At 39.9% G+C, this 16,302-nt stretch overlaps 2 protein-coding genes across 2 annotated transcripts; both read right to left on the reverse strand.

Moving 5' to 3' along the window:
- Nucleotides 1–4,759: 4,759 nt before the first annotated feature.
- On the reverse strand, nucleotides 4,760–5,674 carry LOC141590247 (uncharacterized). Its single transcript, XM_074410851.1, has one exon. It carries the CDS (start codon nucleotides 5,672–5,674, stop codon nucleotides 4,760–4,762), a length of 915 nt encoding a protein of 304 aa, XP_074266952.1.
- A 2,692-nt stretch (nucleotides 5,675–8,366) lies between these two features.
- Nucleotides 8,367–8,936, reverse strand: LOC141590248 (uncharacterized). The gene has a single exon (XM_074410852.1). The coding sequence runs from the start codon at nucleotides 8,934–8,936 to the stop codon at nucleotides 8,367–8,369; it is 570 nt and encodes a 189-aa protein (XP_074266953.1).
- Nucleotides 8,937–16,302: the final 7,366 nt, after the last annotated feature.

The following is a 16,302-nucleotide window of genomic DNA, read 5'->3' on the forward strand; positions in this document are numbered from 1 at the left end:
TGGCCCCTTCCCCCGTCCCCGGTAAGGCATTTTGGCTCGGATCTGTTTAGTGTTCGTCGGTTTTGGGATGGGTATTACCCATATTGTTTGTGCCTTGGTGGTTATGTTTGTTGTTCTTTGGGTCGATATGGTGTTCCCCTTCCCCCACCTATCGTGTCCTTGGGATGGACATAATCCATCTTTCTCTCATCGTCTGGTGTTGCATTGTGGAGTGATATGGTGTTCCACTCCCCCTCGCCCCTTCGCCCACATATCGGCTTCATTTTGCGTTTTGAAAGGTTTCTGCTTGGGTTTTCGTTGCTTAGAGTGGTTGCATGTAAGATCATTTGTGTTGTGTTGAGATTTCGTCGGGGTGTCGTCGATGGTTGTCGATGGTGGTCGCGTCCCTTGGTGATGGTTGGCTGTTTTCTTATTTGCTTTGGTTGGTGTGGTGGGTTTGCCATAGTCCTTGAATGGAGCGGGTCAGTGTTGATGTTGTGTCTTTGAGGTGTGATCGGCGTGGTCTGAGTTGAGTTGGATGAGGTGTTGGTTTGGAAGGCTTCGGTGGTCTAAAATATAACATTCATGCTGCTGTTTTTTTCCACTATTTTTATCAAAAATAACCCCTTTTTGGTCATGGGTGTCCTGTCTCGTAATGATTGGGGTCCTCGTCTTGTCCAATTTTTACTAATAATAACATCCTATTGGTTAAGGGTGTCATGTCCCTTACCCATTTGGGTGGTTGTTCTTCGGTATTACAAGGGGTCAAGAATGACGATTGTAACTTTACATCCGATTTGTGTTGTGCTCATCTCTATCTAGCCTTGTGAGATGGTTTTGGTTAGGGGGTTCTTTAAGTTGTTTTCTATGTCGCTGGCTATCTACGTACTCGCTTTTCTAGGCTACGAGTTTCGTGTCCGCAGGGGAGTGTTTACCAAAGTGTAGGAGTTTTCTCTTCTTTGGAGGTAAGCCTTGGTCCGCATTCCGCCTTTTCTTTCTACGTACTATGGGCATAAGTGCACTTTGCTCACTCTTGATGGTTCATTGGTTTCGATGGTCTCCTGATGTTGTTTATCAAAGCTAAGGTGATGAATCTCCGAGACACATTTTTGTGTCGTGTTGAAGGTATTTCTCCGAAACTTTATCAGTTAGAGTAATGATAAGCGCGATCATATGTCCATCTCTAATCATTTCTTCAAGTGTGTTGTGGATGTTGTAAAGTCGTGTGCGTTCAGCCATCCATACGCCATCAACACACTCTTGGGGGCGCTTGGGAAACAAGCGTTTGCATTTGTGGAGTCGCCACCAATTTTTATGGGAAATTGGAACCGTTCGAATACCTCGCAGACACAAAGTAGTGACATGAACACTAAGAACTCGTTACCCTTAGCATTCTATGTCTAGAATGACTCTCGTGGATGCCAATGAACACGGATGTTCATAGAGACCTGGAGTAAGAGGTGATGATACGTATTAGGAAGTCCTTTTAATGAACACCTAATCCCGCCCGCCTCGATAACGGTCTCTACTAATGATTAGGGAAATCGTTTGTATTCGATATGTTGTCGATTATATGCATGCAATGCAACATCCACAAATTAATCCTAGCATGTGAAAATTAACTATGTCGTTGAACACGTAATTAGCAAACAATTATGTCGAAGTAGGGTTTAGAATTAATTACAAGTGAAAACAAGTAAATAATCATCCAATACAATAAATAAATAAATGCAATAATTAAAAGTTACAGTAATTACAATGAATTAATTGATTTACGTCAAAAATATATTTAAGACGGATAATTTAAGAAAAATAGGAGAAAATAAAATAGGTTAGAAAATACGGACATATTAGGGGTGATATTACGATCAATAGTCGATTAATACGTAGACTAATGAATTAGGTCAAAGCAAGAACGGAAGTTCAGAGACAGAACTCAACCCGGAACAGGCGCAACAATGCTGCATCTCTTGGAAGAGGCGCAGTGGTCACTGCGTCTGTTTCTGAGGTGAGTTCTGGCTGTGAAGTCAGAACTGCGAATTGTTAATGTTCGTTGGTGTGTTTAATGGTTGATTATGGATATTTAACTCGGATGAAAGTGATTTAACGCATTATTTACATATGAATTTGTCATAAAAGCGATAAAAACGAATTAAAACGAGATGAAACTAATTAGAAATTAATTACAAATTAATTAGGGTTATTTATAGAGACGAAAACGAATTAGACAAACGTGATAATCGGTAAAAATATGTACAAAAATCGAATTCCAGAGACTTGATATGAACAAACCGAATCTCCAAAATCCGGGTTTGATTTAATGACGAAAACCCGCAAATATTGATTATAAGGGATTTAGGTCGGAATTAAAGCGTAATATTTATTATGAATATGTGTTAAAGTTATTATATACGAATAAGAGAGAAGAAAATAAGAAAACAAAGGAAAAGGGAACGGATTAACAAAGAGGCGAGGAAGAAGAAGAAAAGCAGGAACTGCGGCAGCCTCTGGAAGAGGCGCGGCGAGATCTTTGCGACTCTTCAAGAGGCGCAGCGATTCTTGCTCGCATTTCTTCTCGACGCCCCGCCTCTCGTTAATTCGTAAAAACAGTTTAACAAAAGGGTTTTAGAAATCGGTTTTAAGTATACTTTTGACGTAAATCTTAAATTAGTTAATACAAAAATAAAATACAATAACAAAAGATGGGATTTACACCCTCAGACTTACATGTTTGACGAACCGAGATTAACTTAGTTAACGTTTAGTTATTGCTCGACTCGAATGTATAAAGAAAGTGCCCTCGTAAGAGGATTTAGATTAAATTGATCGATTAATTGAGGTATAGTTGGTCAAATTGGTCGGTCATGCAACGTGACTGGTACTCAGAAGGATCCGAGCTTACTTGGTCGATTGATCAAGAACGTAGACGTCAATAAGCTTAGAGCACGGTCTTAGAATGCAAATGGAGAAGAGAAGGGCGGACACTCGCGTGAGAAATATGAGGAACGAAGGTCCCTATTTATACTAATCACGCGGAGGAATTATGGAATGACTAAAACTTTGGAAACAAATCTCGAAAAGATCTGAAAATACGCGAGAAAGAGTTGGGGAAGAGGCGCAGCAGGTGCTGCGTCCTTTCCCCAGAGGTTTCCTCCTGCGGAAGAAAGATTTCCGCGTTTCTTTTATGGAATTGCGGTAGATCTCGACTTCCTTATTCCCTAAAATAAGATTTTCGGGATATATTTTACCAAAATGATATAAAATTAAATTATGGAATAAATATCTGGAATATTCTAGGACATTCCGACTTGGCATTTTAAACGGTTTATAGAAAATGAAGCGGTTTTTGACCCGGACTCCAAATGAACTCTAATTACTGTCAAAACGACCGTATCGGTGCGTAGATGACGACCAAGGGGTAGACACAAGTATTTGAGCTATCACTTGACGATAAACTTACGAACTGTCATAAATCATTCCGCGTACCAAACATGCGGCCCAATCATCACCGGGTGTTTGGCAGGAGGTGCAGAAATGAGTTTTCTACAGAGCCCCCACTTTGACTGAGGCTTGGACAATGCGAAAGTCAAAGTATAGCTATCAGGTCAATCGAAGATTACAACCTGACGACTATGGCGACGCGAGGCGACTCAAAGGGTCTAAGCCAAGGACCTGTCGTCGGGTACATGTTAGAGTCTGTCGACTATCGGGGATGGTCGTTTAAAGTCCATTAGACTACGTAATGAAGCTCGCCAGCCATAAGAAGAGACCATACCTGAGACACCCCTGGGTGAAATGAGACTGAAGGCGCTTCGACAAAACTTTTTGGTCTGAAGATAGCTTGATGTCTGAAAGCATTAGGGGTCACAGGGATTCTGAAGGTTACTTGAAAGTTGTCTGAAAGGATCATTTGAAACGAATAATATTGAGAACAGCAGGACTTGGGTAGAAACTGCTGGGGGAATTTGCTTGCGTCGACTTCAAGCGAACTCTCGTCGGGGAATATGTTGATGATTCTTATCTTTGATTGGATCGTTTCTGGGAATCTGCTGGTGTCTGCTTCCAAACAAAGTCCGTCTCTCGAGAAGTACAATCGGCTGTCATGGACTCTCGGTGGATTAAAAGGGCGAAATCCGCTCGTTGCTATAAGCGAAGTCTTGATGAAATACTGCGACGATTCACAGTCTGCTTGAAGATAAGATAAAATACTACGACAGTTCACAGTCTGCTCGAAGATAAAATACTGCGACAGTTCGCAGTCTGCTTGAAAATACGGGCCCTGACAAAAATAAATGTCCAATAGACCAAATATATGATATATGGTGTTGGAGAAGAGGCGCACCAAAGATGGGCCCACAAGTAACCAACTTATAACGAACTTTTGAAAATTGAGCTAGAGGGAAGCTGGGGAAGAGGCGCAGCAGATGCTGCGTCCTTTCCTGAGATCAACCATGTCTGAGTAAAAACTCGCAAAAACCCGTGTTTCATTCATAATTAACAAAACACATTTCTTATTAAAACTCTCTCAAATTTCAACCAAAATCCGACAAAATTTGACCAAATCATTCCATTAATCATGACTAATCGAGTTATGTGTCTCATTCTTGCTTTAATATTTGCATTTGCTTGATTTTTGATCGAAAAAATTAGGGCTTTCTTTTTTTTTTGGTGAAATGTGAAATTGTATTAATAATTAGGCAAATTACCTCAAACGTTCACCATACACCAGAACAAGCTCATACAAACTAGCACATTAATGGACTAAGATATGACTCTTGATCTAGTCATACTCTCTATGTCTACCCATAAATTGCACAAAGCCCCTCGCCCTTAAAGCTGTAAGGCTTTGAAGTTTCTTAAGCACACATTCAGGTCTACTCACTTTATGCTCTACTCGACTGATATTCCTACTGTTCCAGATCAGGTATATCAGACCAGCAATAACAGCCATTAACACTTGCTTCTTCAACAGTGATCTACACCTCCACTGAATTAGCCACTCTACCACATTAGGTTGCCAAGGAGCAGGGAGCCACAACTGTACCAGATGTAGGCATCTCCTACTAAACCCACAATAAAAAAACCGATGAGCTCTAGACTCATCAGCATTCCCACAAAGAAAGCATAAGCCATCAGTTAACATACCAAACCTGCCCATTCTATCCTTTATTAGCGGTCTATGATTGATGAACAGCCAGTTAATAAAGGTGACTTTAGGGAGAGCCACCCTATTCCACACATAAGAGAACCACTGAACCTTCTGAGGCTGACCCAGCAGCCATTGATAACCATCCCGTGCAGTATAGCAAGGCCACATGCCTGCAGTGAACCCAGGTGAAAGTTTGCTCTTCACTTTACAAAGTTGACGCCAAGACCAGCTAGAATAACAAGGAGCTTGATACTCCCACCAGTCTTGATGCTTTATGTAAATGTGATTCACCCATTTAACCCACAGAGAATCCTTCTTCTGAGCCACCCACCAGACATATTTGCCAAGCATTGCAATGTTCCAAAGTCCAGCATTAAGGATACCCAGACCACCATACTTAAGAGGCAAGCAACATTGTTCCCAAGCTATAAGAGGAACTTTTGCCAAATTCTCAGCATGAGACCACAAGTAATACCTACAAATAGCCTCAACTCTAGCAATCACTCCTTTAGGCAGAAGGAAAATCCTAGCCCAATAAGAATGCATTTAAGTAAGAACATGCTTCACCAAGACCAACCATCCTGCATAGCTGAGCTTCTTAGTGCCCCAACCCCGAATTTTATTAACAATTTTATCCACCAACACATTACTATCAGCACTTGATATTCTTTTGTAAGAAATGGGTATTCCCAAATACCTGAATGGGAAGGTCCCTTGCTGAAAACCAGACAACTGCAAAATTTGAGCCCTCACCATCTGACTCACCCCATTCATATAGAGATCAGACTTACTTTGATTAAAGCAGAGACTAGAAGCTTCAGAAAAGGATAGGAACCCCCTCATCAAAACCTTAACAGAATTTAAGTCCCCTTTACAAAAGAGAAGCAAGTCATCTGCAAAGCACAGATGACAAAGCTTGAGCCTCTTACAAAGGGGATGAAAGTGAAACTCATTTGAAGCAGTGACCAGGTCCAGAATCCTAGTCAAGTACTCCATACATAATGTAAACACAAGGGGAGACATAGGATCCCCTTGTATAATCCCCCTAAGGCCCTTAAAATACCCAAACTGGTTACCATTCAAGGATAAAGAAAAAGAAGTAGAGGTGACACACTGCATTATCCACTGCACCATCTTCTTGGGGAAATTAAGAGCAATCAACATACCTTCAATAAAGCTCCATTCAATGGAGTCATAAGCCTTCTTCAGGTCAATTTTCATCATCACTCTGGGAGAGCAATTCTTTCTATTATACAGCCTCACCAAGTCTTGGCAAATGAAGATGTTATCAACAATTTCCCTACCCTTTATGAAAGCACTTTGATTCATACTAACAATACTTGGCAACACAGTAGCCAATCTGGAACATATCACCTTAGAGATACACTTATATATCACATTACAACATGCAATGGGACGAAAATCAAGGATAGATTCAGGAGCATTCTTCTTAGAGATAAGGGAAAGGACAGTAGCATTAACCTGCTGCAATATTTTTCCAGTGGTAAAAAATTCCTTAACAGATGCCACTAGTGTTGGAGCTTGTGTCCTCCACAAATTAGTGTGATAACATTTATAAATCTCTTATAGGTTCACAAGGGTATACTTCTTATTTTATCAGTTAATTAACGATTACCTAATAACGGTTGTCTTGCTAGAAAGTTTGACGTTATTATCATACTGATGGCGGTGATCAACTGGTCCCTAAAAGTCACACCTAAAGGATGTGTTTGAGAGATGTGATTATGGAGATGTAATCACATTGATGCCTTATATGACTAAAAGGTTAGTCCATGTATTTGACTAAACAGTTAGTCAATGTGTTGATGAGACGATTATTTAATCTAATTAAATAATATTAGCTGAGACGAATTAACTGTTAATTCATAAACTGAATATAAACTGTTATATTTAATTAATGTATATACTGTTAGCTTAAACGAATTAAGATGTTAATTCGTAATTAAATGTAATCAGTTATATTTAATTAGCAAATTATAAATATGCGGTATTTATAGTTAATGTATATATTATACAATATTGTCATAGTAAATGTTGACAGACTGGTATTGATAAATCGACTGCAAACTGTTATAAGTGGACTTATTAATACATGTCGATATATAGACAATTGGATAAATATACACATTATATAAAATTTGAGAATAACCGAAAATAAGAGGATTTTATCCTTATTTTGGTTGTTACTTGAACCGAAAAAAAGTAAAGAAAAAAAAAACCCTAATACTCTCCTATCTTACACGGTTTTAAGAGGGAGGAGGGGACTTTTTTTTTCTAACCTAATTTTAATCTAGCACACTCTCATCAAAAACAAAAACACAAAACCCTAAATTAATTAAAAGATTTTGGGGATCGATTCTAGCAAGAACAAAGGCATATCTCATATCATCTTGGGTGCAACGATTAGGCGAATATCATTGCGATATTGTTCTTAGGCCGATTTTGCTAGGACCGAAGGTTGATTCTTCATCCCTATTCTATTTTGTTTATGTAAATTCTTTTATGACTAGTATTCATAAATATAATTTCGTTATAATCCTTATAATTTAAAGGGAAGTATACCGATATTTCCTACAACTAGATCAGACCCTACCACCTCAAATGCATCTTTGAAAAATTGAGAGGAGTAACCATCAGGACCTGGAGCTTTCTCCTTAGGAATGGAGAAGAGAGCTTGCTTTATTTCTCCCTCAGTCACCTCCGTAGTGAGATCCTTAGCCTGCTCACCATTCAGGATAGCACCTCTATGAACAACCCCAGAACAAACTTTTATGACAGGAGCTGAACTACCAAGCAACAGAGTGTAGTACTCTAAAAAAGCATGTTCAATTGTAGCATTTTCAGAGCACATCTGACCATTCATGTCCTTTATTTGCAACACCTTGTTCTGAGCTCTCCTAGCTTTTAAGGAGCTATGAAAGTATTGGGTATTGTCATCACCACTCTGAAACCATTGAGCTTTAGCTTTTTGAGACAAATACTCAATCCTAGCATCATCAAGCTCCTTAAAAGAATGAGAAGCAATCCTTTCTTCCAGCTGGAGAAGGGAATTAGCAGGATCAACTTGAAGTTTCCTTTGAATATCCTCCAAAAGCAACTTACTGACCTTAGCAGCATTTTCAATATCACCATAGCTCTCTTTATTCAGCTGTTTCAAAGGATGTTTCAGCCATTTCAGCTTTTTAACCACTTGAAACATCTTACAGCCATACACATCTTACTGCCAAACCTTCTTCACAATCTCCTTAAACTGCTCATGTTTCCCCCACATATTAAAATACTTAAAACTTGATTTCTGTCTAATCTGAACATTCCAACACTCAATAAGACAAGGACTATGATCATAAAGTCCTTCAGGCAGAAAAGTAATGGTACCCTCAGGACCATTAAGAATCCAAGCATCATTAGCTATAACTCTATCAATCCTACTAAAAACTCTCTCATCTCCTTCTTGTTTGTTGTTCCAGGTAAAGTAAGCACCAATGGAGCTCAAATCATACAGCCCACAAGAGTCCACACAATCCTGGAAATCCTTAACCTCAGCCACAGTAACAGGAGCCCCTATCCTTTCATCCATATTTAAAACATTGTTAAAGTCCCCCATGACCATCCACGGCCCATGAATGGTAGAGTGGATGTCTAAAAGAGACTGCCAAAGATTCCTTCTATCAGCATTTTTATTGAACCCATAAATCACAGAACAATGCCAGTTAAAAGCATTCTGAACACAAGTAATAGACAAGTGCACAACCTGAGCAGTTTTAACCAGGACTACTACATCAAACATATTAGTATCCCAAACAACCCAGATTCTACCACCCTCCCTCACATCATTATTATTTAGAAACTGCCAGTGATCCCCAAGACCAGACTAAACCTTATTAATAAAACAAGACTTAACTCTAGTCTCAAGTAAACCAATGAATCCTACATTATTCATATGTAAAAACTTTCTAACATCACCTTGTTTATTCACTTTATTAATGCCATGAACATTCCAAAATCCAAAGCTAACCATGTTCACTGTTTTGAGTAAGTCTCCCTTTCCCTAGACTGCTTAACAAATTCCTCCTCAAAGACAGGCTTAAAACTTTAACAAAAGATGGCCCTCCTTGAGAGAATACCTCATTCCTTTTTGACAGTCTATTAAAAATTCTAGCAGGTGTCATAGAGTTTAGGACCTAATTACCCCTCATTGGCATGGGAGTTACCACATCATTAGGGTCAATCTGAGGCAACTGTACCATCTCCACCTGAGCTGTCTGTACTGCCGGTTGAACCCGAGGCTGCAGCTCCGGATTCTGATGTACCACTGGTTTAGGAACCCACACTTTCTTAACTAGCACATGTTGGGGCTGGTGTCCTCCATAGTTAGTGCAATGACATATAAATCTCTAAAAGGATTAAAGGGTATACTTTTGTATTATTATCAGTTGGTCCATGTTTATCAATAACGGTTGGCTTGCTAGATAAGTTTGACGTTATTGTCATACAGATGGCGGTGATCAACTGGTCCCTAAAAGTCACACCTATAGGATACGTTTGAGAGATGTGACGGTATGAAAATACAGTCATGTTGATGCCTAATATGACTAAGCGGTTAGTCAGAGTTATTGACTAATAATTAGTCAAACGCGATGTTGAGATAATTATTTAATACGGATTAAATAATACGGGCTAAGGTGAATTAAGCGGTTAATTCGCAAATTGAATATAAACGGTTATATTTAATTAATGTATATTGAGTTGATTAATTGTACAATATTGTCATTGTCGGACAAGTATTAACATGTCGACTGATTCGTGTTATTAGTCGATATTTTATTATCCGATAACGAGTGACGATTTATAATTAAAACCCGTCATATACATTTAGCAAAAACGAGTCGGACCTCGAGTTAAATAAGGAGAAAGTGGAAAGCCCACTCCCTCCCCTTGCACACGGTTTGCGGCCGAATTTTTTTTTTTTTTTTTACACGGCTGTTTTTTTTTTTTTTCGTGCTGTTATAAACAGTCGGCAAAACTGTTCAGTCGATCGAGGACTGTAGTGTCTCGATCGATTGGTTTTGTTTTCGATTAATTTTTGCATATTGTTATTATAATCGGTCTTTATAGCAATATGTTAAGGTTTTATCAATTGTAGATTTAATTTTATACGAATTAGGTCAAAATTGCAATTGATTTTATTTTGTCAAATCGATTATGTTTCGATTTTTTTGGCTCTCGGTGAAGCCGCTGAAAAAAAAAAAAATTTGTGTTTTATTTTTTTTCGGCCATATTTTGTACACAATACGGATTTTGTACACTCGCTTGATTGTGAAACGGTTCACACACGTACCATTTAGTTATTTTAAAGCGGTTTAAAGTAACGAATTGTTATGGATTAAAAATTTAGATGATAAAAGCGGTTTTGTCACATTATTTAATCGTTAAAAGGTGGTTTGGATAAATTTAACATAATTACGGAATTATGTCACGAATAAATTTTGTTTTAGTTGATGCATTTTTATTTTTCGTTACTTTTGAATGCCATGAATGTTTTTATTACGTATTTATTTTTACAAACGGTTGTAACTTAGTGTGGCCTTAGTAGAACGTGTCTTGGTTGTATTTTGAGATCTCGCATCTCCGTTTTGGATTTTTCATTGTAATTACAGTTTTAATTTAGAATGTAAATAGGTTTATATTTTGTAAATTTTAAATTGTAATTTTGAGAAGACCAAAGATGGAGATCGGATGCTCACTCCCGCTTCATGGATCAAGATGGAACATCAAGACAAGCTTCTCGGGTCCAACAGTGGATTCCAAAGTTGTATTATGTTCATTTTGCTAGGATAGGCCACACTAGGACTTTTATTTACGTTTTGCATTTTTATGTTTTTCATCGTAACGATAGTTTGCATCATATTCCGCCTAAAACCAAACCACCTAATAATTGCATGAAAACTGACTCATATAGAGGTTACGCGTTAGTTTTCTTTGACATACAGATGTCACACGGTCTAAATAAGCCATCACCCAAGTTAATTCATTCACGTAATGCTAGTTTTTCGTTCACTTAAAATGAATTAAAACTAAGTTGATGGGATCTTCCTCGTATAAACAAAAATTGAGAATAGTCTTTATAGGACAAACTCCAATGAATCCCTTCTTCGTCGGTAGGCATAATATGACCCCTTCTACGTCGGGTAAGTTGGAACTGATTGACCTATTTTATCTCAACACTATGGTCACTCGTACGATCCTGTGATTATGGTGGACTAAAGATAGGATTTACGGAAATCTATCGACCAAGAGTTCTAACGGTAGAACTAGCCAAACAGTTGGCTTATCAATTTACGGAAATTGAGTCTTGGGATCACTTGTACAATTCTTGAGGTAGATCGATTATACAAGTGCAATGAGTCTACGCGTTAAAATGTATTTTTTAAATAGACTTAAATCACCTCGATGAGTTGCTTATTTCGTTTTGTTTTCTTTCGTTTTCAGTGTAGAACACGATCATTTAAACTGCTAATAACAAAATGGCTGGCCGTATGGACGACCCAATGCCAAGTGCCACATTGGACCGTGAGTCCACGGCCGGATCTTCATGAATCGGATGAATCGGTCTACTCGATCGAAGAATGATGGATCAAACTTCGCGGACCGGGAGGCGACATTACGGAATCCGCCATTTCGACGGGAAGCTCAAATATCTGACAAAGCCCATCCCGCCAAACCCAAGCCCCACGGCTGGAGCTAACGAGATCGCCACGTATAGCGATTTCGTCATGGAAGCGGGTGCGATAAAGAACGTACTCATTTTTGCAATGGAATCCAATTTGCAGAAACGCTTCATAGCCCAAGGTGCAAACAAGATTTTCACCACACTCACTAAGGAATTCTCGAAAGCATCGAGAATCGTGACCTATGAGCATACCTGTCGCTTCTTTGAGGCGAAACTCCAGAAGGGCCAACCGGTTAGCCCACACATTCTCAGCATGATTGAGAATGTTGAGAAACTGGAGGCACTTGATTGTAAGATCAGTGAGAACATCGTGATTGACCGCATGCTTCATTCACTCCACGATGGTTTTGCGCTCTTTAGAGCCAATTACTATATGAATGATTTGAAGAAAAGTCCTCATGCACTACACTCCCTTCTCGTACAGACCGAGAAGGACATGGAGTTTAGTGGGAGCATGAAACAAGATGTTCTCGTTGTGTCAAACAAGGGCAAGGGTAAGGGCAAAGCTCGGCGGACCTAGCGAGAGGCAAGCCGAAGTTTAAGAAGTCGGGATCAGGTAAGAGTGGGCCTGGTGAGTCGAGCACCTCACTAGGCGCGACAAAGAGCAAGACCGGTAACATGGAATGCCACCATTGCCACAAGACTGGGCATTGGAGGCGTACATGTCCTGTATACCATGAGGACATAAAAGCAGGTTGCGTTACTCCTGTTGGTATGTCTTCTTCTTCTTCTACTTTTATTCATATGATTGAGATTAACCATGCAAGTTACGGAACTTGGGTACTAGATACTGGTTGTGGTTCTCATCTATGCAATCATGTGCACGGGCTCCAAAACATCGAACCCCTTGTAAAGGGTGAGGTGGACCTGCGTGTCGGGAATGGAGCACGAGTGGCTGCCGTCTCGAGGGGAACATATGTGATCCAGCTTCCTAGCGGATTTGAGTTATTTTTATATAACTGCTATTATGTACCCAGTCTATCCAAAAACATTATTTCAGTTTCTGCACTTGACAAACTTGGTTTTTCATTTGTAATAGAGAATAATAGCTGCATTTTCTCATTACACGATATGATTTATGGCAAGGCAGTCTCCATGAATGGAATTTATGTTTTAGATCGGACCAAAAATATTGCACGTAATGAATAAAAAGTTAAAGGTTGGTGACAAAGATCAAACTTATCTATGGCACTGCCGTATGGGACACATTAATGAGAAACGTGTTAAACAGCTCATAAAGAATGGAGCTATCTCGGCCTTTGATTTTCAATCATTTGGCACGTGTGAATCATGTCTCATTGGTAAGATGACTCGAATTTCCTTCAAAGGTGTTGGAATGCGCTGGCGACCTATTAGGACTCATACATACGGATGTGTGTAGACCTATGTCAATCACCGCACGAGAAGGCTATAGGTATTTCATCACTTTCACGGACGATTTAAGTAGATATGGTTATGTCTACTTAATGAAGCATAAAAGTGAGTCCTTTGAGAAATTCAAAGAATACCAGAATCGGGTACAAAACCAACTGGGTAGAAAGATTAAAACACTACTATCAGACCGTGGTGGCGAGTATCTTTCACACGAGTTTGATCAACACCTTAAGGACTGTGGGATTGCCTTACAGTTAACTCCACCTGGAACACCTCAGTTGAATGGTATGTCCGAACGGAGAAATCGAACACTACTTGATATGGTTCGATCCATGATGAGTCACACCGTATTGCCTGATTCATTATGGGGTTATGCTTCTTGTAATTTGCTCTAATACTTAATCAAGTCCGTCTAAAAGTCTGTTGACAAGACTCCATATGAACTATGGAAGGGAACGGTCCCTAACTTGTCCTTTATACGGGTTTGGGGCTGCGAGGCTTATGTCAAGTGGAGACACGAGGATAAGCTCAGCCCGCGATCGGTCAAGACATACTTTATAGGTTATCCTAAAGGAACATTTGGCCATTACTTCTATTCGCCAACCGAACAACGTGTATTTGTTGCGGCTAGTGCGACATTCTTAGAGAAGGAGTTTCTCGAGAATGCGAAGAGTAATAGAACCTTCGAGCTGTCGGAGATTCCAGAACCAAATACCGAGCAACCATTGGAGGAACCAGTTCGTTCAATCCCGGTTGCGGTTAGTATTCCTGAGGAACCTAGGAGGTCGGGAAGAGTCTCTATTCCTCCGGACAGATACATAGGTATGGTCGAGGAACATGACATAGATGACATTCTGCTCTTAACGAGTAGTGAACCCGCAACCTATAAAGGTGCCATGACCAGTTCCGACTCAAAGCTATGGCTTGAGGCCATGCAATCCGAGATGGACTCCATGTATGAGAACAACGTATGGGATCTTGTTGACTTGCCAGCTAAGGTTCGTCCCCTTCAATGCAAATGGCTTTACAAGATAAAGCATTTTGTGGAAGGTCAACAAGATATCTATAAAGCACGACTAGTTGCTAAAGGTTTCATCCAAGTGCCACGTTTGCACTACGATGAAATTTTTGCACCCGTAGTCATGCTGCGTTCCATTCGGATTATCTTAGCGATTGCCGCTTTTCATGACTATAAAATTTGGCAGATGGATGTGAAAACCGCCTTCTTAAACGGTTATTTGGAGGAAGAGTTGTACATGGTACAACCCGAAGGTTTCATCGATCCTGAACATCCTAAGAAAGTGTGCAAGCTTAAGCGTTCCATCTATGGACTTAAGCAAGCTTCTCGGAGTTGGAATCATCGTTTCGACCAAGTGATAAAAGAAAATGGATTTACTCGATTGGTCGAGGAACCATGTCTATATATCAAGTCGAGTGGGAGTAAGATTGTCTTCCTAATATTGTATGTTGATGACATACTCCTGATTGGGAATGACATACCTCTCTTAACTTCGGTAAAAGTATGGTTGAAGAACCATTTCCAGATGAAAGATCTGGGTGAGGCACAAAGAATTTTGGGCATCCGTATCTATCGAGATAGATCACGTCGGATGTTATCTCTCAGTCAGGAGTCTTATATAGACAAGATTCTAGAGAGATTCACATTACTAACTCCAAAAAGGGGTTTCTTTCTATGGCTCCAGGGGTGCATTTGAGCAAGTCTCAGGCACCAGAGACACCGGAAGAGAAAGAGCGCATGACACGGATTCTTTATGCCTTGGCTATAGGATCAATCATGTATGCCATGATATGCACACGTCCGGACGTGGCATATGCATTGAGTATGACAAGTCGATTCCAACAGCATCCAGGTGAATCACATTGGATGGCTGTCAAGAACATTCTTAAGTACCTACGGAGGACTAAAGATTGGGCATTGACTTATGGAGGCGATCAAAAGCTATGCGCAACCGATTCTGCAGATGCTAGCTTCCAAACGGATCGAGATGACTCGAAATCTCGGTCTGGATTCGTTTTTACTCTTAATGGCAAGCTGCTGATCCAGTGGAAGAGTTCCAAACAAAGTGTTACAAACAGATTCTACGACCGAGTCCGAGTACTATGCCGCGTCCGAAGGTCGCAAAGGAAGCGATATGGATGCGTCAATTCTTACAAGGACTATCTGTAGTGCCTAGTTCGAATGACCCGATCACCATCTATTGCGATAATAGAGGTGCCATCTTCCAAGCTAAGGAGCCTAAGTCTAGCAACAAGTCTAGACATGTACAACGGAAAGCTCATCTAATCCGAGATTACGTGGAGCAAAAGGAGGTAGTGATAGAAAATATTGCTACAGATGATAATATAGCATATCCTCTCACTAAACCATTACGACAAGATAAGCATGAAGGGCATGTTAATTCCATGGGAATTAAACGTGTTCCTGAGTTGTAGTACTCTTTTATGGATTAGATTCATTTTCTTGTGTACTCTATACGACATCATCGTTTTGATATTTATATATTTTGTTTTACATGTGGAATTGTACGACTATCTTGAACACCACAAAGTGAACTGAACAAACATTATATTTTTGGTCCTTAATTGCCCACTTGAGCTGATAACTCTGGCAATTATTTTGTGACGCTGGTTGATGGTGGGTTCAACGAGCCATAAGTCAAACAGTTGACTGACCAATCACAGAGGCGAGTTATACGGATATCTCGTAGGACACAATGTTGACAACGACGTGGAGTCCTAAATGTTTTATAACATTCGGTGCCAGGTCGTGGATAGGACCTCCATGGTGATCCTAAGAGTCGATTCTTTTGACTATCGACTGTCTCTTGAGATTAAGGCAGATTTTGGGTGATTTTGGTTTCTTTCTCATGGTCATCCGTAACAGGGGGCTAAGTAGATTTTTTCTGGGTCATTTCATGCTGTGCTTAGATCGGCAGGAGTCGAGTTGAAGGAAATATTCAGCCTTTATCAGGTACTCGATATTTCTCAGGGCCACTCGAGGAGTCAGAATCGAAATGCATGGCCATGC

The sequence above is a fragment of the Silene latifolia genome, chromosome 7, assembly GCF_048544455.1.
Source record: "Silene latifolia isolate original U9 population chromosome 7, ASM4854445v1, whole genome shotgun sequence".
NCBI lineage: Eukaryota > Viridiplantae > Streptophyta > Magnoliopsida > Caryophyllales > Caryophyllaceae > Silene > Silene latifolia.